The following is a 21929-nucleotide window of genomic DNA, read 5'->3' as shown; positions in this document are numbered from 1 at the left end:
CAGGCCTATCCTCAAGAGACTGTTTACTATCTGACACAATAGAGCCAGTGACACAGTATTGCAGTCTGACATGTGCTGAGCTGCATGTTTGTTTAAGTGATGGCGCTGAGTGATTGGGACATTCAGGATCGGGTGTGATCTGAGTTAAGAGCGTTCAAGAGTCTCAGAGGGAGTGGGCCCATCGGTTCAGATAATCCAGTCTTTTGTGATTTTATTATCCCACAGGGACAGACTATTTGTGGAAATTCTGAAAACAGAATTTAAAGGAAATGAGATGCAAACAATTAAAATATATATATATATATATTTTTTAAAGAATATACTTATTGTACTCCAAATGTACTCAAACTTCATCTCAAAATGGCTAAAAATCACCCCATTAATCATGTTTTTTTATGGAACACAAAAGATATTTTGATAAATTACTGAAAAAGCGTGTCTTAAGTCATTTTGCGCTTGACATAACTGTTTTGCTGCGAAGAGGAGCCACAGAGAATTTTCTCCACTTGTGTTATTTTTATTTGGCATGCCAGAAAACATTGTCCAAACATACTGTTTGCCAAACAACAATATTTTTGTGGTGTTAGTAGATTACCCACACTTAATTATATACGGCTCTGCTTGTTTGCGACCCCGCGCTAATTTGCACTGCTCTTAGTCGATTGCGTTAGTCATAATGGAAATGAACTGCTGCGTCTGTGTTCTTTAATCAGTAGATCACAAGCAGAACTTTCCACTCATATCTGCACTATAATGGGAATGCGATCTCACAGTAATTTGCACCGTTTAGAAAATCTGGCCCCACATTTTTTTTCACAAATATTTTCTTTTGTGTCCACATAATGTGCAGATATCCAAAGGGTACCTCAGGGATCGGTTTTTGGACCCTTCCTATTCTCCATATAGATATCATTGCTGGTACCCATTGACCAGACACATGGTTTCTCCAACCACTGCTTGCTGATAACACACAACTCTACTTTTCATTTTAACCAGATTTCATTTTAACCCACAGTAGCTGCACTGATCTCTGCATGGTGGACATCTCAGCATGGATGAAAGAACATCACCTGCAACTCAACCTAGCGAAGACAGAGCTTCTCGCCTTCCTAGCCACCGCAACAGTACAGCACAATTTCACCATCCAACTAGGTCCATCAACAATAATCCCATCACGTTCGGCCAGGGTAATCTTTGATGACCAGCTAACCTTCAAAAACCACATTGCAACAACAAAACCATTAGGCTATGTAGGTTTGCACTGCACAACATTAGGAAGATCAGGCCCTTCCTAATTAAGCATGAAGCACAACTTCTCATCCAGGCACTTGTCATTTCTAGGCTGGAATACTGCAATGCTCTTCTGGCTGGACTTCCAACATGTGCAATCAAACCACTACAAATGATCCAGAATGCAGCAGCTAGACTGTTCTTAAATAAATCTAAGAGAGCCCACATCACACTCGGTTTATCTCTCTGCGCTGGCTTCCCTTTGCGGCTTGCATCAAGTTCAAGTCATTGGTCCTTGTCTACAGGACGGCCACGGGCTCTGCCCTTCTACCTCCACTCTCTCTTACGAGTCTACATGCCCTCCAGGAGCCTGCGGTCGGTGAGTGAGCGGTGTCTCGTGGTACAAGAGTGGCACAAAATCACACTTTCGTTCACTGCTCCTTGCTGGTGGAATGATCTTCCCAACACTATCCGGACAATTGAATCTCTGACAACATTCAAGAAACTCACACTTACAGTAACTGCATCCTGCAGAAAAAAAACTGATACTTTCACTATTCCTTAGTCCTTCTCTGTTCTACCTTGTACTATTCTGAACAATGTTTGTATTGCCGGCACTTCTTGTGTTTATTTCCTCTTAAGATTAATCGCATGTTGTATTCCTCATTCGTATTGCTTTAGATAAAAGCGTCTGTTAAATGAATAAATGTAAATGGAACAATATGAGGGTGATTTAATGATGACAAGTTTCATTTTAGGGGTGAACAACCCTTTTAAGAGTTAATTTCAGATCCAAAACATTGCCCAAGGCATATATCATTAAATTTGCATATAAGTTTAGAGATTCACACCTCCCTTAAACTCTAGCCAACATTCGTACTCTGCAAAAAATATGAACGCAAGGTGTGAGGAATCCTGTGATGTCCCAATACAATCCAAAAGCTGATGCAGAGCAGTTTTGTGCCTGTAGATCACCTTCCTGTCCAGGGACACAGTATTCTGGCTTAGGTGATCCATGTGTAGGCCAACAGTGTGGGGATTTGCAGATGAGGAGGGTGTGGGGATTTGGGCTTAACCTGCACTGTTCTTACACACTAGCTCACAAGCTACAAGCTCTGGGACTCAGACAAGATGAATAACAGAAGCGCAGAATCAATTATCAAAAGAAACCCCATGACTCCACAATGAGAGGAATCAAAGTTTCTTCCTCAAGGACATCAAATAAATGAAATGTGATGTGAAATACCACAAGCTGAGGGGTGTTGTATTAGGCTAGATTGCACAAAAAAAAGAGAGAATGTAAAACCAAAACCACTGACACACTGTCCAAAAATCCCCAAAGCAAGATGATTTACATACAATTTACATGGCCCAGAGAAAAGCAAATATTGTTTTTACATAATTCTGAATTGTATTTAGAAGAACGTGATAATTTGCTTACCTGGAGGTCCTTGGAGTTTGGCTTTCTTAACTGAAATAAAAAATAAAAATAAGAATGGTCAGAAAGACAAAATAATTACATTATTATTTCATGAAAAGTGTTACATATTGTATACTGGCACAAGTCTAGGTAAAAAAACATGAATGGGATAGTCCATCTACTCAGTCCTATTTAAACCTGTATGATTGTTTCTTCTGCAGAACACAAAATAAGATATTTTGAGAAATGTTGGAAACAGTTTTGGTATTTAAATGATGACCGAAGTTTCATTTTTCTGGTGAATTATCCATTTAACTTTTGGCGTAACCCTCCGGCAGAGAAAATAATTATGGCTGAGCCCAAGTGACGTCTGTGTTTGGATTCAAAGAGTAATTCTAAGCACAAAAAAAAAACACTACAGTGATTTCACTTCATCTAGACATTATGTTCACATCTTGATTTGATACGTTATCTAAAGGCTGGCCCACACTAAAAAATATTTTTTGAATTTGATCAGATTTTCAAAATGTGTGACCACAAACCTGATAAATACCTGGTAAATATCATAGATTTAACCGTTTTGTAATCATAGATTTAACCGACTGTGAACACGCGGCATCTCACAAAATCTCTCGCGGTCAAACGTGACTTTAGAGTAAACAAACATGGCGGGCGACGGGCAAGAAGAAATGGCGATAATAGTGTTTAGACTGCTTTTTACAGAAAATTCGCAGGAAAAAAAGAAAAAGGTTTGGATGAAGTCATGGAGATTGTTATGCTTCCATCTACCATCAGCTGGCTTTCTTGCAGAGCATGCTAGCGTTTGTCCTCGGGGTTCCCAACACACAACAGGATTATGATTGTAAATCTTCAACATGTTGGATATTTACGACTCGATATCAATGCGGCCTGACGTTCTCCCGAGTAGATTCAGTCACTCTTAACACACCTCACACCTCAAGAAAATCTGATAAGATAATCTGTAGAACCCTCAAGATAATCGAGACTTTACCTCGGATTGTCGGAAGGGGAGAACTGGGCCCAAAATCGGCCCAATTATCTTGAAGTGTGTGCCTTCATAGATAATCCTATTCTCTATACTGAATGAGTTAGTTAAACCGTGTAATACATTTGTGTGTAGTCTTAACACGCATACAGACATACAAATATATATATTGCACATGTAGTTATCATTTATTTACTTATTTATTCCGTTTGTTTGTTTGTTTGTTTGTTTGTTTGATGAATCAGACCAGAAAAGTTAAGGAAAAGCTGCAACTCTTTCTACACGATTTCAAAAGTATCCCAGGATGCACCTCATGAAGTTGAGAAATCATAAAATATGCAACAACAAAAAAAGAAGAAAAAAAGTGATATATAAATGTCTCACCACTAGGGCAACATTGCCTAGCTGGCCAACATACGAGGTATTCTTAATGGATTGGATATCTTGGATAGATTTGATCATAAAAAGAGTCTAAATGCTTTCTAAGATAAATATGGGACTGAAATCTGACAGTTTAAAGGAGGTGGTTTGAGAGCCATACATCAAGACTAAGCCCAAGTGAAGGTGTAATTATTACAAGATAGACTTGTGATAGTCTTTGAAGCATCTGTTAGAATGGGCTGAAAATTATAAGCCAATCTGAAATTGTCACTGTTTTCCAAAAGCAAAGCCAAAAAATAAATAAAATAAAATAAAATAAAATAAAATAAAATAAAATAAAATAAAATAAAATAAAATAAAATAAAATAAAATAAAATAAAATAAAATAAAATAAAATAAAATAAAATAAAATAAAATAAAATAAAATAAAATAAAATAAAATAAAATAAAATAAAACAAAACTTATGTTGGCAGGGCAAATAGAAATGACCATCAGAAAAAAAATCTTATTGCTGAGCCCTTGTGCATTCTGTGTTTAGAATTTTGAAAATTTTGAAAAACAAAAGCCACATTTTGAACAATACTCCTGTTTCCATGTAAGACCCAGCCCACAGCCATACAATAACTGTTATGGGATTGAGCTGTGATTTAGAGCAGATTACTTCTGATCGCTGCTTGAGCCCCGTGTGCTGGCCGTGGCTGGGTGGATATGCCAGATGGATGCTGGGATTGGACGGCGGGCTTCGAGACATCACAGTGGATTACTAACGTGTATTGCAAACTCTCGCTGGATATCGGATGAAACGTAGCGCACAAGAACACGAGCCTCGTGGGACATAATGATGTTGAGATTAAGACTGAGAGACAAAGGTTAACAACGCAATGAGGAACACGCATGCAAGAAATAGAGTTCCATACGTGTCCATTTCCCAGAAAGCAAATCTGGCAATCACCATTCTGTGTTTTTTGCTTGGAAGTCTGTGTGACGAAGGATATCCGAGTGCGTGACTATTTTCCACATTTCTAACTGAGAGGAAACAGACATTAGGTTTCATTAAAGCCCAAGGGTATGGTTCACCGTGTCAGTGGAAACTCATCGCTCTTTACTGCGGGGTGCTAAAGGAAACCGATGCAAGACTTTCGATTCCAGCCTTCCTGAGATGCTGTTTAGATAGGGGGCGGTTGGACAGGAACTTCCTGAGAGTCTCCTTTGTGGAACGTTAGTTTGTCCAATCTCCTCGCATTTATTCCTGAATGTACTTCAGCTTGTGAACTACCAGTTACTCTGCTAAGAAAACCTATATAAACCCAGTCTAGTCATCTGAAAAGAGGCCATAATACCTCGAAGACTAACAGGAGACCAACTAGAGACCAACTAAGACCAGCAAAAATAGCTTAGGCTGGTTTAAAAACAAAACAAAAACATCATGAACATGTGAACATTCTATCAACAGGCATTCAAAACTTTTAACATTTGTCAGAGCAACAGTCTAGTGGTTTACCACACATGTATCCCTATCTATGATTTCTGCAATGCGGAAAATGTGGACAGAACCACAGAATCCAGTCATAAAAGATTGAATTTACAGTATAACACATGAGCGGCGCAGTTTTCTACTACACACAAATTGCAACAAATAGCAATACACAGTATTACTTTGCACTAAGTGTAAATAGTTGTTAAATGTTATTTATACTTAGTGCAAATAGTGGGAGATACTATTTGCACCTCAGTGTATTGCAGTATATTACAAAACAGTATGCAATAATAACAATCAGTGTATCATTTTATATTTATTAAAATCATAAATGTATGCTGCTTTATTGGGACATTACTTATACTTGACATTACCTCCCCTACCTGTTAAACACTATTCCCACTATTCAATACCCTTTATAAGCCCTTTATTAAAGGCGGACTTGAACTCGGACACCAGACACCACTTAACTTAGTGTGTGTTCACACTTGGCAGATTTGGTTTGATTAAAACTAACCCTGGTACGATTGCTCTGTTACAGCGTTTCATTTGAATAAGTGTGAACGCTGCCATGTGAACCCTCTTGCCACCAAACAAGAGGACCGAGACTGCTGAAAAGATGGGTCTCGCTCCGCTTCCAAACGAACTCTGGTGCGGTTCGACTGAAATATGGACGCAACACGGACCAAAGACATGTAAACGAAGCAAAAAAAGGATGTGATGTGACCAGATGCGACGCTAAAAAGGACAGATATCTTTATTTCGGTCTTAAAAATGACAGTGTGAGCACAAAGTGAACCAGGACTAAATGTATTAATTTCTTTTTTTGGTCCAGTCTAATATAACCTAGAGAACCAAACTAAAAGTGTGAACACACCCTCACTCTGCAGCTGCACGTCACCGATTCTGTTGTCAGCAGGATTTCTTTTGCGATTTTGTCTGGCTCAACCAGACAATGGTGGCCAGAGTTAGAGTAAATAGGTCTTTTCTCCTTTCAGCAGGACAAAAATTCCCACAAAATAATTTACATTTGACATAAAACAGCAAAAAAGTGAACCTAACAGTAGTGATCAACCAACTATGTGGTTTTCAATAGCCGATATCTAGAGAACAGGGTGGCAAATTGCTGATATAAAAGGTGATTTAAAAATAGGCTACTTACTAATGACAGCAAATGAGATGTACATACAATTGCTGAAATGAATTGAACATTTATTTAAAATTATCTACTGAGAATTTACTCAAAATAATGAACTAAAACATCAGCTAAACATCATGTGATTGAGATTTCTGCAGCTTCTCAATCTCTATAAAGTGACCAGACAAACACTGGAGGAAAGCAAGAAAGTGGAATCGGTGTGTCATACGGTGTATGGTTTACTTTCGACCCTGCAGTCAGCGAGGAGGATGCTGGATGACTGGACGGAGAGAGCAACAGATGGCCAGAGGATTACATTAACAATCCCCCCACTCACTTCAGTGTGAGGACTCACGTCAGACACACACTCACTCGCTACCTTTAAATTAAAGAGTTCAATTATAATATTTAAATATTTATTTATTTTCTCCCGAGGAAGGTTTCTTCAGACATTTAAAATGAAACATTTTGTATTTTTTGTTTTTGGGTTTTAATGGTCATTAGCAGCAAAAGTTAAACTATGTTTACATTTACCTGACTTCAAAAGATGACAGATATGACCCTTTTATGATTAATTACAATACAGGGAATGGCCCTTTTCTCTTGAGTTTTTTCCCACCATGGAATAAAAAAATAGAAAAAGGTCTGGTAAAACTTTTTTTCTCAGAATTGCGAGTTATAAAAACAATATTCTGAGAGAAAATGCCAGCTCACAGTTCTGACATTTTTCCTTGCAATTGCCAGTTTTATATTTCACAGTTCCGACTTCACTTTACTCCCTTCGAAGGGCAGACGGCAGAGCCCTTGAAATGGGACTTTGGAGTGAGCAGGGCACTAGTGTGCCATTATGTAGCCGTTTGTAACGCACTTGATGAAGGGAACAACGAAAGACAACGTAATTTCCTCGTTATTTTCACCTGGCATGTTCCCATGAAGGTGTCCATCAGCTGAATAGCTGTTTTTACCAGAAATATCTTATTAATGCTGTTAACATAACGGTTGCACATTTTTTTTTCAAAAAAAGCTTATAATATATGCGTTATATATCTGTGTGTTAGTGTCTCAACTTTAAAACTTTGGACCCTGCATTACCTAACATTTCTTATGAAACTTGTCTTTATGAAAATGTATTTTATATATATATACACACACACATTTTATATAAACACAAGCATTTATGTTAGATTAATCGATTTGACAGCACTAGAAGGAACCATTCTGAATCAGTCGAACGAATCCTTCAGTGAACAAACTGACTAAACTGGTCAGAGAGGTTCCCGAATCAACATTTGATTCACTTACTGAACTTTTTGTGTACTTAAAGTTAGTGAAGCATCAATATCAATACAGGTTAATTGTTCATAAGACAAGGTGTAGTTAAAGATATACATTTTTAATAAATAAAAAAAACATAAAAAAACAACAACACACATATAACCAGATGATTTATTCTGAGCCTTTAGTAATTCATTCTGAAAAAGTGCTGAACAACAATATTCGCTAAATGATTCAAACGCACTAACATCATGAGGATCCTTCATTCCCACATCAGGGGGTCACAAGTAAGCAAGTGAATGCAGTAGAGATGTAAAACCCAGCCAAGCATGCATGCTTCATAAATACACACAATCCATCATCAACACAAGTGTGCAAAGCCACCTATTTAATAGCTCCTTTATCTCTTTAATTAAACATAGTGAACACAGCAGATCAGCGCCCCATATGACTCTGATAAAGACAATCTGCTAAATGTCTGCAAACGTGCACCGGTACGTTTATTCTGCAAAGCCACAACAAACGGGTCTAGCGATCGGACCGAACCAGTCACACCGACAAACGTAGGTCCATGTGACCCTCCCACACGGGCGCTCTTTGTGTCCGTCTTGCGTGGATGCGTGGAGAGATCGCTCATTTGTGTGTGTAATGACATCACCATGGAGATAAGCCTTTTGTCTGAACAGAAATAAATAAAGAAACAAAACCATGATCCTGATGAAAGAGGTGGACGGTGAGTCAGGAAGGCCAGAGCGCTTCTTAGGTTAGTCTAAACACAGATAATTCATTACAGAGGACAATATTTGGTTGATGTCTACATTTCTGCTCATAAGTTTACATACCCCTTGCAGAAAATACATTAAAGGGATAGTTTCATAGTTAAAAAAAGATAGATATATACTATGGAAGTTAATGGGGTCCATCAACTGTTTGGTTACCGATATTCTACAAAATATCATCTTTTGTGTTCAGCAGAAGAAAGAAGTTCATACAGATTTGGAACAACTTGAGGGCGAGTAAATGATGACTGAATTTTCATTTTTTAGTGTACTATCCCTTTAAGAGCAAGGGGTGTAAACTTTTTGAATTGGATGACATGGGTAAATTGTAGGCTTATTCTGTCTTTGGGGAAACATGTTATGCAGCTTCTGAAGGGCAGTTTTACAATTAATGCAATTTCTATGATCCCTCTATTTATTTTATTATTTATTTTATTATTAGCATCTTGCATATTCTTCAAGGGTTATGTAAACTTATGAGCAGAACTGTAAGTCATCAGCTAAATGGCAGCTCTTACATACAACAACCTGTTCTCCGTTCAGGCCGCTCACCTGCACTAAATACAACAGAAGCTCCCTACCCAGTGTTCTCTGCTATCTACCCTGAGAAGAGGATATCCAAGTTCACTGCACTACTTTGTACTACGGAGTTAATGTGCTTCCAAATACTCAAATCCTCCTGTTCCAGATAAGTTTACAAGAAAGAACAATAAGGAAACTACATCACAATTGAAAACATGCAGAAGAATTTCAAACTGGTGATCCACCAACAAAGCCGAACTTTCGTGCGAGTAAAAGTTGTCATTTGTGAAATCTGAGGATAGCGGAAGTCTGTTGAGAAAAGAGTTGTGACATTTTATACCTTAAAAAGCTCTTGTGAGACACGCTAAGGAATTTAATCACAGTCTGGTTCCTGCACAAACATTTCCTTTGTCTCTCTGAATAATTGACTTGTTTGTAGATCCTTCGTGAACGCGTTTCTTATGCAAGCGTTTGTATCTGCGCAAATCTACTCGCCTGAGTCGCCTCCACTGATTCTTTCTGTTTTAGGAATGTCTGCTGCAAATAAATCCTGTGGTGGCACCTAAACCAAATCAAAAACCACACTATTCCTTTAAAGTCACCATGAAATCCAAATGGACAGTTCTTTTTAATGAAATATTGCTGTATGTAGGCTATTATAAATGATATATTCATGCAAATCATTTTTAATTTTTTTATTTTATTAAAGTGCTTCATAATCTTTAATCAAACTAACTTCACCTCCCTCTTGCAGCAAGATCTCAGCTGCATCCACAATCACATACTTCCCTACTATATAGTAAGCGAAAAACAGTATGTGACCAAAAAAGTATGCCTGAATTCACAGTATTCATAAAAAAAATAAAATTATATATATATATATATATATATATATATATATAGAAGAGTAAGCAAAGAGTACCCTGAAGTGTGCATACGAAGGACACTTTACTATCCCATGAGGCCACAGGAGAGGATTTGTGAACGGCAGTGAAGTGACGCAACTGACGCTGGTAGGTCACATGATAATGACAACATAGTGAATGTAGTACATCCAGATTACATTCATACAACACACAGAATACTACCTAACATACTTTTTTAGAGGCCGAAGTAATTACTTATTCAAAAATAAGTACCTACTCTGAAGAAAGTATGCGAATTCGGACGGATCCCTCTTCACTTCTCTGATGATGCGTTTACTGGCGCGAGGGTGGGGCAACCTATCACTCTACAGGACTGTAAGACTAGCTGAATTGCCGTGGCGCTCACACTACACAACTAGGTTTCTTGTCAGTTGTTGTCGTCTTGTCATAGCAGCGTGCATATACTACACAACACAACGCTGACGAGGTGCACAAACTACAAGACATGGTCAAGAGGCAGTCCCGACCAACAGCGGAAGTGTCACGCGAGAAGTGATTACAAGATTTTTCCGTTTATACCATCTGCGCTGTGATTGGCTGGATTAGTTCCACCTTGTCATTGCATTTCAGGCACTACAAGATCACGTGGCGATACTATCATGTAGGACTGTGCAAAGATTAATCGCGATTAATCGCATCCAAAATAAAAGTTTGTGTTCACATAAAATATGTGTGTACTGTGTATAATTATTTTGTATATATGAAGAGTTCAGATGCAAAAGCCTCTAAATGCCATCTGAAATTTTCTTATAGAATGATCCTTTTTATCAAGCTCGTATATTTAAATTCAATAATTTCACTTAAATGGCTATGAAGATTACCTATTAATTGTCATTTAAGTGAAATTACTGAACTTAAATATACAAGCTTGATAAAAATGATCATTCTATAAGAAAATTGCAGATGGCATTTAGAGGCTTTTGCATCTGAACTCTTCATATAAATACACACACACACACATGTATAAGAAATATTTGCATTTATATACTGTGTGTATATATATATATAGCCTATATATATATATATATATATATATATATATATATATATATATATATATATATAAAAATAAAAACATTTTCTTAAACATATACATGCATGTGTGTGTATTTATATAGAATAATTATACACAGCACACGCACATATAATGTAAACACAAACTTTTATTTTGGATGCGATTAATCGCGATTAATCGTTGCACAGTCCTATCAAGCAGGTTTTAAAATATTGCTGACCTGCTCATACTTGACCGCAACGAGCACCGATTTGACCGCAATCCGCGGGTTTTGTCGTAGACCTCGCAAATCCAGCCAAAAGTCATTTAGTGTGAGCCTGCCTTGAGATTGACCAATAGCAAACCACAACCATCCAACCAATCCCTGATGGACAAAATCAAGTCCTACATTTTGTCTTGTTTGGGAAGAAGTTTAATTTGGATTTCCATCACAATAAAGTGGTGCAGGGATGACGTCAGAACTCAGAAGACTGTAATTCGCAGCTGGTTACTACTTTTCCCATGGGTTTTTATAATAGAGTTTTTCAATTAATGAGAAAAATAAAGCCTGTGGTAAACATAACTTGATGATACTTTGATGTTTTGCACTACAACGTACACTGCACCCACTCACACTCTAAAATGCCCTATCTAGTTACTTTGTACGTTAGAACAAAAATAAACATTTTTGCATTTTCGCTATGGGTGTGAGTAATTTCTTTGTAGAACAAAACGTCTAAGTATAGTCAAGTTATGTTTACCACAGGCTTTATTTTACACATACATTGAAAACCCCCATTATAAAACCCCATTGGAAAAATCTCAAAGGAACCAGCGGTGAATTAGACTTCCGGCTTCTGATGTCATCCCTGCACCACTATATACTGGGAAGTGGGAAGAAAAGAGTATCACAATGATTGGTCCCACTATAAAATGTATTTGCTTCTTTTATTTGTGTCTTCTTTTGTCGAACAGCCCGATCACTGTTTAAATCACATTAGCCTGCACCTCATAGATGTGGATGAGCAATCAGTGTACAGATCCAATCCCACAACCCACTCGCCCTTCAAGCTATATTGTGTGGACATTAAGCAGAGACACTTTCACCAAAGACAGCAAGCATTGCCATTGAGCGCAGAAAAGAAAGAGAGGAAAGATGTTGATCTGCAACTGACCGGTGACCAAAGATAAAAGGAGAATGTGCATCTCTGAAAGAGTATGAGAGCAGATGACACACAATGTTTTTGATCTGCTTTCCTTCAAGAGGGCCTGATGAGTGAGCATCATATACAAAATACTGCATACTAACAATAATTAAAATGGTCTTCAAAAAAATAGCTCAATTAAATGACTAAATATAGCATTTAAAATAGTAAACAGATAGTATTAAAAAAACATTAAGATGTATACATTAATACATGTATACATTTGACGTCTATATTTTATACAAATACAAACTATAACATGTAAAATATTAACATGTAAATTCTGAATTGTATGGTCTTCAATTAACTCAATTAAATCCCAAAAATTATAACATGCATGTTATTTATTATTTTAATTTGATACGTTTCATTTAGTATATTTCATTTAATTTACTGTGAAACTCATTTTAATTTGTATTTAATGTATTATTATTTACTTATATTAATACTTAAATTGTTACTGTAATATAAATAAACATATATTAATCTAAAAATATATAAAAATAAATATCATGCTATATAAAAATATTACCATACACTATATAATTTTGCATACAATAATACAGATATCCTATCATATTATATGCAAGTATCAGCTACATCTTTTTAGCAATAAATTAAATGTATTCTTTATTTCCCACACTGTTTATATTTGTTAGTAAGTTACACCAAATAGGTAAAAAAAAAAAATAATTATAAGTTTATATAACATTGGGAAATGTTAGTTTCTTTTAATACCTTCCAATAGTTTTAGAAATGTATATTTCTTGTTTCGGCTGCAGAGCTGTATTACATCATGACGACAAACAGCTGCTTCCCTCAAGCTACATCATCACACCTACAGCAAACCTCAAATTATGTAATATCACAGACCTGTTGGAACTTGACACCATCCCTTCATTTATATGAAATGTACATCATTCCATTAAAACAGAGAAAGGAAATAATAAGATGTTTATAGTTTCCAAAAACGCTCGCGCCTGTGAACTTTTAAAGAAACCAAACACCTGCTGACTGCATGCTGAGCTGATGACAGGTGCAAACACATGAATACATAAATACATGAAAGTTGGAAAACACATGGAAAACAGCTCTCACCTCTCACGCAGAGGAGAGACATGGCACCCGAAGTTTTTCCTCCTCCTGGTTAAATCCTGGCAGTGTAATCGAAGTTCTCAGCTGTCCGGTGACATTTCAGATGATGTCACAAGTTGTTTCCTCGTCATGAGCGCACTTCTGAGGGTAAGTTAGAAGAAGCACGGATGCTCGACGGAGTAACTCGGCACTATCCTACAGGTGACGCGTACTGACTCAAATGTCCCATCGCCATGACCAAATTGAATGTGTAGAAACTCACAGGATAAGAGGCGGGGCTTGCAGGGATTTAAATGGCGTCAGAATCGCCGAGATGCCCCTGATTCAGAGGGCGGGGTTTGCTGGACTGTTGACCAATGGATGAGCTAATGGGTGTGGCTTATGGCTACACATCGTGGAGGAACAGGTGTGACGCTGGCCTTCAAAACTTGGAGAAATATTTCTGCCATTCTACTTAATCACTTATATTGTGGAGTGAGAAACAGAATTGATCAAATATTCAGTGCTCAAGACCTGTCTCACTTTTATGGGAAAATGTTGGCTTCACTGAATATACTAAAGAGGATGAAAAGTGCTTTAATTTAATTTAATTTAATTTAATTTAATTCTATTTTGACTCAATTTCACATTCTTAAATGCAGCTTTACTAATAAAAACTCGACAGAAGTTTTCTTTAGAAAAGTTTACTTTCTAAGTACATAGAGAGTAGAGACTCTAGACTTTAAAAGTGTGAGCTCTACAAAGTATTCATTTGATATATGTTTGATTTATATCAGATTTTTATATTTATATTATTACCCTACTGCCATTTCTTTCTTTCTTTCTTTTTTTCTTTCTTTCTTTCTTTCTTTCTTTCTTTCTTTCTTTCTTTCTTTCTTTCTTTCTTTCTTTCTTTTTAAAGTTACATTTTCCCTCTTTTCTCGTTTCTTATTTTTTTTAATTTTTGCATACATAATTGTATTATGTTCCAGTGTTAGTTTTGCATCACTGAGATACTATTAGTTAATTTGAATATTCTAAAAAAAAAAAAAATTTATTTTTATTTTCCGTTTTCATTTTTATTTAGTTACATATTTAGTAATTTTGTTGTTGTTTTTTGTCTTTTTTTTTTAAATTTTTTTTTTTTTATAGAAATATAGTTTCTACATAGTTTTTATTCATTTTATTTTATTTTATTTTTAGTTATTTTAGAACAGGACGTTAAACTAAATTAAAATGAGAAAAAATGCCTTGGCAAGTAGCTGAAATAAAATACGTTTTTATTTTTATTTTACTATTTTATTTCAGTTAACATTGTTTTATTTCTAGTAATAGTTTTAGTTAACTATAATAAACCTATTGTTCAATGTTTGCATTTGAACAAAAGTGCATGAATAATGTTAATGTTGATTCAATAACAATTTTTTTTTATAAATGTATGGACTGTAAAGATGGACTATTTGACTGCTGAAATGAAATTAACATTGTCATATTTCCTTTCATCAGTCCATCAGGTGGACGTATGGACGTAAAACAGGATGACAGTCAAAAGTCAACTAATATGGATATATCTGTTATTTACTCTCCTATTGTGAAACCCTCGTGTGATCCTTTGGTCAAATATGACCAGTGTAAAAAAAGGTATTTTTATTGTTGTTGTTGTTTTGTAACACAATTTGTGTATAATTATTTTTTTATGCATAACTTAATGTATGCATCATTCTGTAATTAGTAAAATAACTTTACATTTTAAATGTACAAATCTCCATTGTGACTGGAGCAGTGTTAGGATTACGATAATATCAATTATTTATATTTTGAATTAGATTTTATTTTCATTTGTATAGTTATACTTTTCATCTTTATTATAGTTTAAGTTTTAGTCATGTTATGTGCTTTTGTAATTTATTTCATATTTTTAATTAGCTTTAATAAAAAAAATTTCAGTTTTAGTGTTAGTAATTTTTCATTTTTTCTAATTTTTAAACATTTCTAATTTTTTTATTACGTTTTTTTTAAAAGCACCGGTTTCACAGACAAAGCTTAAGATAGTCCCAGACTGTTTGAGCTGTTTTATCTGAAAGAAACTTGCACTGAGATATCTTAAAATACATCAGTGCCGTTGTTTTGTCTCAAGATGCACACTAATGTTTTTTTCTAAGGCACGTTTATAAAAGCTACTTAAATGTCCTAATTGAACTAAGGCCTAATCCTGGCTTAATCTAAGCCCTGTCTGTGAAACCAGGCCTATTTTTTATTTCAGCTTTATTTAATTTACAAAAACACTTATTAACATTTTAGTTTTGGTTAACAATAAAAACACTGCTGGAGCTGTTGATATGAGCCCTCATTGCACATGCATCACAGCAAATTATAATTTCTCCCAAATTATGCAAAACTAGTTGATGCAGTACAGTAGTTTAGTATAGTCGTGTATGTTGTAATGTAGAAAAAAAAAATACATCCAAGGGACCTTTTAACCTAGAAGGCATTAAGCCACATTGCACACCAGAGAAGTTATATATCCATGTGTAAAAGTTTGCTTTACAACATCATCTGAAAGCTGAATTAAAAATATGACTGCCCACTAGTGGCTGAATTTTAAAATACAAAATACATATAAACAACACAACAACAACAATAATAATAATAATAATAATAATAAGAAAAACATCCCTTGAAACATTCATAAACATACTGGTGTGTACAATTAAACGTTATAATTTATTTGTAATATTTCACACTCAACGTTCAGCTACAGACAGTACGGACGGTACGGACGTATTCCCGGAACCATATATTAAAAGCATTTGTTTCCCTCGCTGACCCGGATGTTTGTAATTGACGCACGCCCGTGATGTTGTAACTTTGATTTCCGCAGCTGTTAGAGGGTCACGTTTGTAGTGTAAGCTCGGGAAGAGTTCATTCATTTGTTATAGACATCTTCAACATCTGTTTTCACACAGGGTGAAAATGCTGAGGACGGTGGTGTGTCGGGCAGGGAGCGGCCTTTTAAAGGTAACACACGTGCACTGCTGTTCTGTAGGACTGTCCCGTCACTGCTTGACACTTCAGCTGAATTCTGTCTTGAAGTTCATTTCGAAATTAAATCGATGTAAACGAGTTCGTTCGCACGTTTTCTTTCGAGATAATATTTTAAATATTTAACATAAGTATTATGAATTTCTTTGAAAACGTGGTGATTGTTACATCAGCTGCTTGTTTCATCAGACGTGTTTTATCCACATTACTGTGTACTTCAACTTTAAGCCTCATATGAATGATGGCTGGTGTCAGATATGTTTAATAACTTTTGAATTAAACAAAACGGTCTGGCAGATGTCAGAATGACTTTATTTGCCATTGCTGAGATACAGCGGAATTTATCTTCATCGACCACACACACTCGACCACACACACACACACACACACACACACACACACACACACACACACACACACACACACACACACAAAACAGTACAAGTAGTACAGAGTTGTACTCACTGATCTATTATATATTTTAATGGTTGTACAACATTTACTACACGTGCTCAAAGTTGTAATTTTTAATTCAATTTATTTTTTTACATTTATATTATAAATGTAAATATATATATTTTATTTATATATATATATATAATATTCTTTTTGTCAAATTGATTAATCGCATCTAAAATAAAAGTTTGTTTGAATATATATATAATTTCTTATTTCTTATTATGCAAATATAAAAAAGGTTATATATAGTACCGGTCAAATGTTTGGAAACATTACCATTTTTTTTGTATTTCTATTTTCTCCATGCTCATCAAGCCTGCATTTATTTGATAAAAAAATACAGCAAAAAAACCCCTGTAATATTGTGAAATATTATTACAATTTAAAATAATGGTTTTCTATTTTAATATACTTGAAAGTGTAATTTATTCCTGTGATCCAAGCTGAATTTTCAGCATCATTACTCCAGTCTTCAGTGTCACATGATCCTTCAGAAATCATTCTATAGATGCTGACTAATGATCAATGTTGGAAACAGTTGTGCTGCTTAATATTTTTCAAAAATAGAAATCTTTTTAGCATAAGAGACTTTTCAAAAACATAAAAAATAGTAATGTTTCCAAACTTTTGACCACTTGTGTATATGTGTGTGTATGTATGCATGTATGTGTGTGTGTGTGTATTTATTTAATTATCGTATTTTTGAATTAATGCAAAAATGAATTTTATATATAGGTTTGCTGTGTAATTTCATATACTACACCTGGTTGAGTTCTGTCTCTCTTCTGTGAACAGCATTCGCGTCAAACAGTGCCTGTGTTGTGGAGGACTCGAGCTCAGCAGCGATGGGCCTCCAGCCTTCCCATGAACACTGTGGTTCTGTTCGTTCCCCAGCAGGAGGCTTGGGTAGTGGAGCGGATGGGCCGTTTCCACCGGATCCTGGAACCGGTGAGTTCTCATCTCTTCTCCACGAATGGCTTCAATATATATGAATCACTTCCATTTCAAATATTTGATTTCCCCGCAGGGTCTAAACTTCTTAATTCCAGTCTTGGACAAAATTAGATATGTTCAAAGCCTCAAAGAGATCGTGATAGATGTGCCGGAGCAGTCAGCAGTTTCCCTTGGTAAATCACAGGCATCCTGATCTGTTTCTCTCCCACTTTTATGGATTATTGAGATGAACTTAATAAGATGTTTTGCTTTTAGACAATGTGACCTTGCAGATAGATGGAGTTTTATACCTCAGGATACTTGACCCGTTTAAGGTAAGTACTTTGCTGCTTTATTCCAGTTTTTCTTTAGGTTTTCCTCTCATAATGTGCTGTTGTTCTCGTCTGAAGGCCAGTTATGGCGTGGAGGACCCAGAATATGCCGTCACCCAGCTGGCACAGACCACCATGAGATCAGAGTTGGGAAAACTGACCCTGGACAAAGTGTTTAGGGTATGAATGTCAGGCAATCTGTCAGCGACTTACAATATTGGATATACTATTCATTTGCGTGCTTACGGATCATTTCGTCCTTTGGCAGGAAAGAGAGTCTCTGAATTCCAATATTGTCCACTCGATAAACCAGGCATCAGATGAATGGGGGATTCGATGTCTCCGATACGAGATCAAAGACATTCACGTTCCTCCACGGGTAAAAGAGTCTATGCAAATGCAGGTATGATGATTTACTCTTCAACTTGATCTCATAGATCTAAAGGACTAAAGGACTATATGACTGATATGATATGAATGTCGTTCAGGTTGAGGCCGAGAGGAAAAAGAGAGCGACTGTCCTGGAGTCAGAGGGACACAGAGAGGCGGCCATCAACGTGGCGGAGGGTCGCAAACAGTCTCAGATTCTGGCGTCTGAGGGACAGAAGGCCGAACAGATTAACAAAGCTGCTGGTGGGCTTTTTACTTTGGTTTGGAGTAATGTTAGCAGTTGAATAAAATGTTGTTGTCAAATCTGAAATCAAAATGAAACCAAAATGATCTTATTGTGAACAATTCATGGTATAACTTGCCCCACCGCTGAACTGAATTTCTTTTTTGGCTGATGTCACCAGGGTTATTATCTAAACTAAATCATAAAAAACTATTTCATTACTTGAAATAAAAATAAACATTAACTGTAATATTGAATATGAATTATTTCAGTTATTTACTATTTCTCTTTTTTGTTTAGTTGAAGTTGAAGTACTAAAATAACAAAAAATAAACTAAAACGGAAAACTACTGTTTATAGACATATTTAAATATGTCTATAAACAGTAGTTTTCTGTTATGTATATAATTAATATATAAAATTATAAATTAAAAAAGACTAAAAAACAATGACTGAATTTAAAGTAAATAAAAAAATAAAAAAATAAAAAATCACATTTAAAATGTTATACAATAATAGTATATAAATGATGCTATATAACACTGGATGTCAGTTTTTACATTGAATAACCTGTTTCACTTGGAAAAACATTTATAATAATACAAATTACTGTTATAATAACAGAGAATAGCAAATAAATTGTTAAATAATTGTTGTTGTTAAATTTTTAATTGTTTTTATTTGTTATTATGAAGAAATATAACAAAAAAAATTCTTATTATTTTTAAATAATGCAAATGTATATTAATTATGTTCATAATTGAATGATTGAATATTCATAATCCTCACTTTTTCCCCTGTGCAGGAGAAGCGAACGCTGTTTTGGCTAAAGCGGAGGCGAAGGCCAAAGCCATCCGGCTGCTGTCCGAGGCGCTCACTCTGCAGGTACAGCTCAGATCACACTTATAAACATCACACTGGATCTCAGTAGAGAGGAGTATTACACCTGAGACAAATACAGTGAGTTCAGACTGTTTAACATTATAAAGGCATCTTGTTGATGTCTCATAACTGTACAGAATGGAAATGCTGCGGCATCTTTAAGTGTGGCCGAACAGTACGTCTCTGCTTTCTCCAACCTGGCCAAGGAGTCCAACACCATCTTACTGCCCTCCAACACAGGAGACATCAGCAGTATGGTCACTCAGGTATGACTTCATTCTGTACCCGGCTAAAGTTAGGAATAATTAGGATTCATTGTTTTTGTACCAAGTCTCTTTTGTTCACCAAGGCGGCATTTATTTGAACAAAAAATACAACAAAAGCAGTAATATTGTGAAATATTATTTTCAATTTCAAATAACTTTGATATATTCTAAAGGTGCATTGTGTGATATTTAGGAGGATCTGTTGACAGAAATGCAATATCATATACATAATAACTATGTTTTCAGTGGTGTATAAAGACCTTACTTAATCAACCGTAATGTTTTTACTACCTTAGAATGAGCCATTTATATCTACATACAGCGCGGGTCCCCTTACATTGAAATGTGCCGACATGTAGGAGCCCTAAACGGACAAATGCGTTTCGTCACTGTTGTTCTTCGTGCAAAGAAGCTAGCTAAAGTCAGCGAATAAAACACTGACACAATAAGTAACAATAATATTCACAATAACATCGTTTTACTGAATAATGAAGTAAACATAATTTCTTAGTTTATCTTTGTAAAGAAACCTCTTGCTTGACTGGCGACTCTCTGCTGTCTCAGACGACGACATCTTTTCCTGTCAGCCACCGTAATTTCTGCTGGTTGCAATTCGTAACCTCACCACTAGATGCCGCTAAAATCACTCACTGCACCTTTAAAAATGTAATCTATTCCTGTGATCAAAGCTGAATTTTCTGCATCAATACTCCAGTCTGCAGTGTCACATGATCCTTCAGGAATCATTCTAATATCCTGTTATTAATTATTTTAAATTCTAATTAAATTTGAAAATATTACTGTCATAACAGTAATAGACGACTTTTAAAAACATTTAAATCTGAATTATTTTTAAAAGCTTTTGACCGCTAGTGTATATATGGCACATACAATATCCTAATAATTAGACTCATTTTTAGTTTGCATGTATTCCTCATTGTTCTCTACCGTCTGCAGGCCATGGCGATTTATGGGAATTTATCAAAGACACAAGCTCCGAGCACAGCAGACATCACGACCCACGAGTCCTGGGAAGGAAATGCAGTGTCTGAAACTGAAACTGCACAGAAATAGGTTTGAGTCTCATTCTGGGACAAAAGACACAAACTGATACCGGTTCTGTTTGTAGAGGACTGATGTGATCATTTACTTATGATGATAAAATACCTGAAACACTATGGTGTTCTGTAGTAACTACACAAAGATTTTATTGTGTGTTATGTTTTGTTTCTGTATGTTGTAAGTTTGGGATGTTCTATTTCTAGTTCATGTAAAATTAAAGGCCATTCACCATTATTCAAAGGTTTCTGCTATTCATATTTTCAATAAAAAATAAACAAGTAGTAATATTCATGAGATTCATATTAATTGCAAATGAATGATTTGATGAACTGCAGAACATTGGTAAATGTTGTATGGCTGTGTACAGCTTTTTCCAAACCGATGTATTTTGAGAGAGTTAAGGTACGCCACATTAGCGAAAGTTCTCTGAGATATTTCATGGGCGAGAAAGGTCCATTGTCTGTTGTCATTTGTAGAAGCATGCAGTTGCGCTTGTACACACTGTACACTTTTAGGGAGGACAAACTTTAAATTCACTAGGGCTTCCCCTGCGTGTGGTTGCGACATGGTCATTATATGGATGAAAGTGGCAAGTGTTTGAAGGGTGGTGTGATGGGAATGGTCTCGCATCATCAGTTCTGATCTGATGCGTACCCCGAGATAAAATCCTGCAGGCGCCTCTAGAAGCGCAGGTCACACAGAAGTCACTTTCACACTATAAATATTTCATAAGACAAGTGTAATGATATTTCCTGCATTTAGAAGTGCACTACAGCAAACTCAACAAAAAAAAGTAGTTTATAATTCAGAGCTATTGCTACTTTTATATGGTTTTAAGTAGAGGATCGTGTATGTATGATATTTTGCAAAAAAAACCTAGATAATTTCGTAATTTTTACTTTTTCTGAAAAT

At 35.7% G+C, this 21929-nt stretch overlaps 2 protein-coding genes across 2 annotated transcripts in view; one reads left to right on the top strand and one right to left on the bottom strand.

The window, feature by feature from the left end:
• LOC309488642 (protein unc-13 homolog B-like) overlaps positions 1-13743 on the bottom strand; it is a gene marked incomplete at its 5' end in the record, with an annotated part of 92545 nt that extends 78802 nt beyond the window's left edge. The window contains 2 exons of the mRNA XM_082156903.1: positions 2672-2701; positions 13453-13743. Of these exons, the coding sequence (XP_082013029.1) occupies positions 2672-2701; positions 13453-13474 (52 nt within the window). The remainder of the gene's footprint in view (positions 1-2671; positions 2702-13452) is intronic.
• Positions 13744-16264: 2521 nt separating this feature from the next.
• On the top strand, positions 16265-21251 carry stoml2 (stomatin (EPB72)-like 2). Its single transcript, XM_082158232.1, has 10 exons — positions 16265-16446; positions 17725-17877; positions 17957-18056; positions 18139-18197; positions 18273-18374; positions 18463-18597; positions 18683-18827; positions 19613-19692; positions 19827-19955; positions 20913-21251. The coding sequence occupies exons 1-10, from the start codon at positions 16402-16404 to the stop codon at positions 21027-21029; spliced, it is 1065 nt and encodes a 354-aa protein (XP_082014358.1). The 5' UTR covers positions 16265-16401; the 3' UTR covers positions 21030-21251.
• The last annotated feature ends 678 nt before the right edge of the window (positions 21252-21929 follow it).

Source organism: Leuciscus leuciscus, assembly GCF_965113295.1.
Source record: "Leuciscus leuciscus genome assembly, chromosome: 24".
NCBI classification, from domain to species: domain Eukaryota; kingdom Metazoa; phylum Chordata; class Actinopteri; order Cypriniformes; family Leuciscidae; genus Leuciscus; species Leuciscus leuciscus.
Note: the sequence above shows the minus strand (reverse complement) of the source record. Positions and strands in the feature narration are given on the sequence as shown.

Excerpts from the sequence above, each read along its gene's own strand:
- stoml2 (XM_082158232.1), top strand. The coding sequence starts at position 16,402 with ATGCTGAGGACGGTGGTGTGTCGGGCAGGGAGCGGCCTTTTAAAG. Across the intron at positions 18,375-18,462 it reads CCCTGGACAAAGTGTTTAGG|GAAAGAGAGTCTCTGAATTC; the intron begins GTATGAATGTCA and ends GTCCTTTGGCAG. Across the intron at positions 18,598-18,682 it reads AAGAGTCTATGCAAATGCAG|GTTGAGGCCGAGAGGAAAAA; the intron begins GTATGATGATTT and ends AATGTCGTTCAG.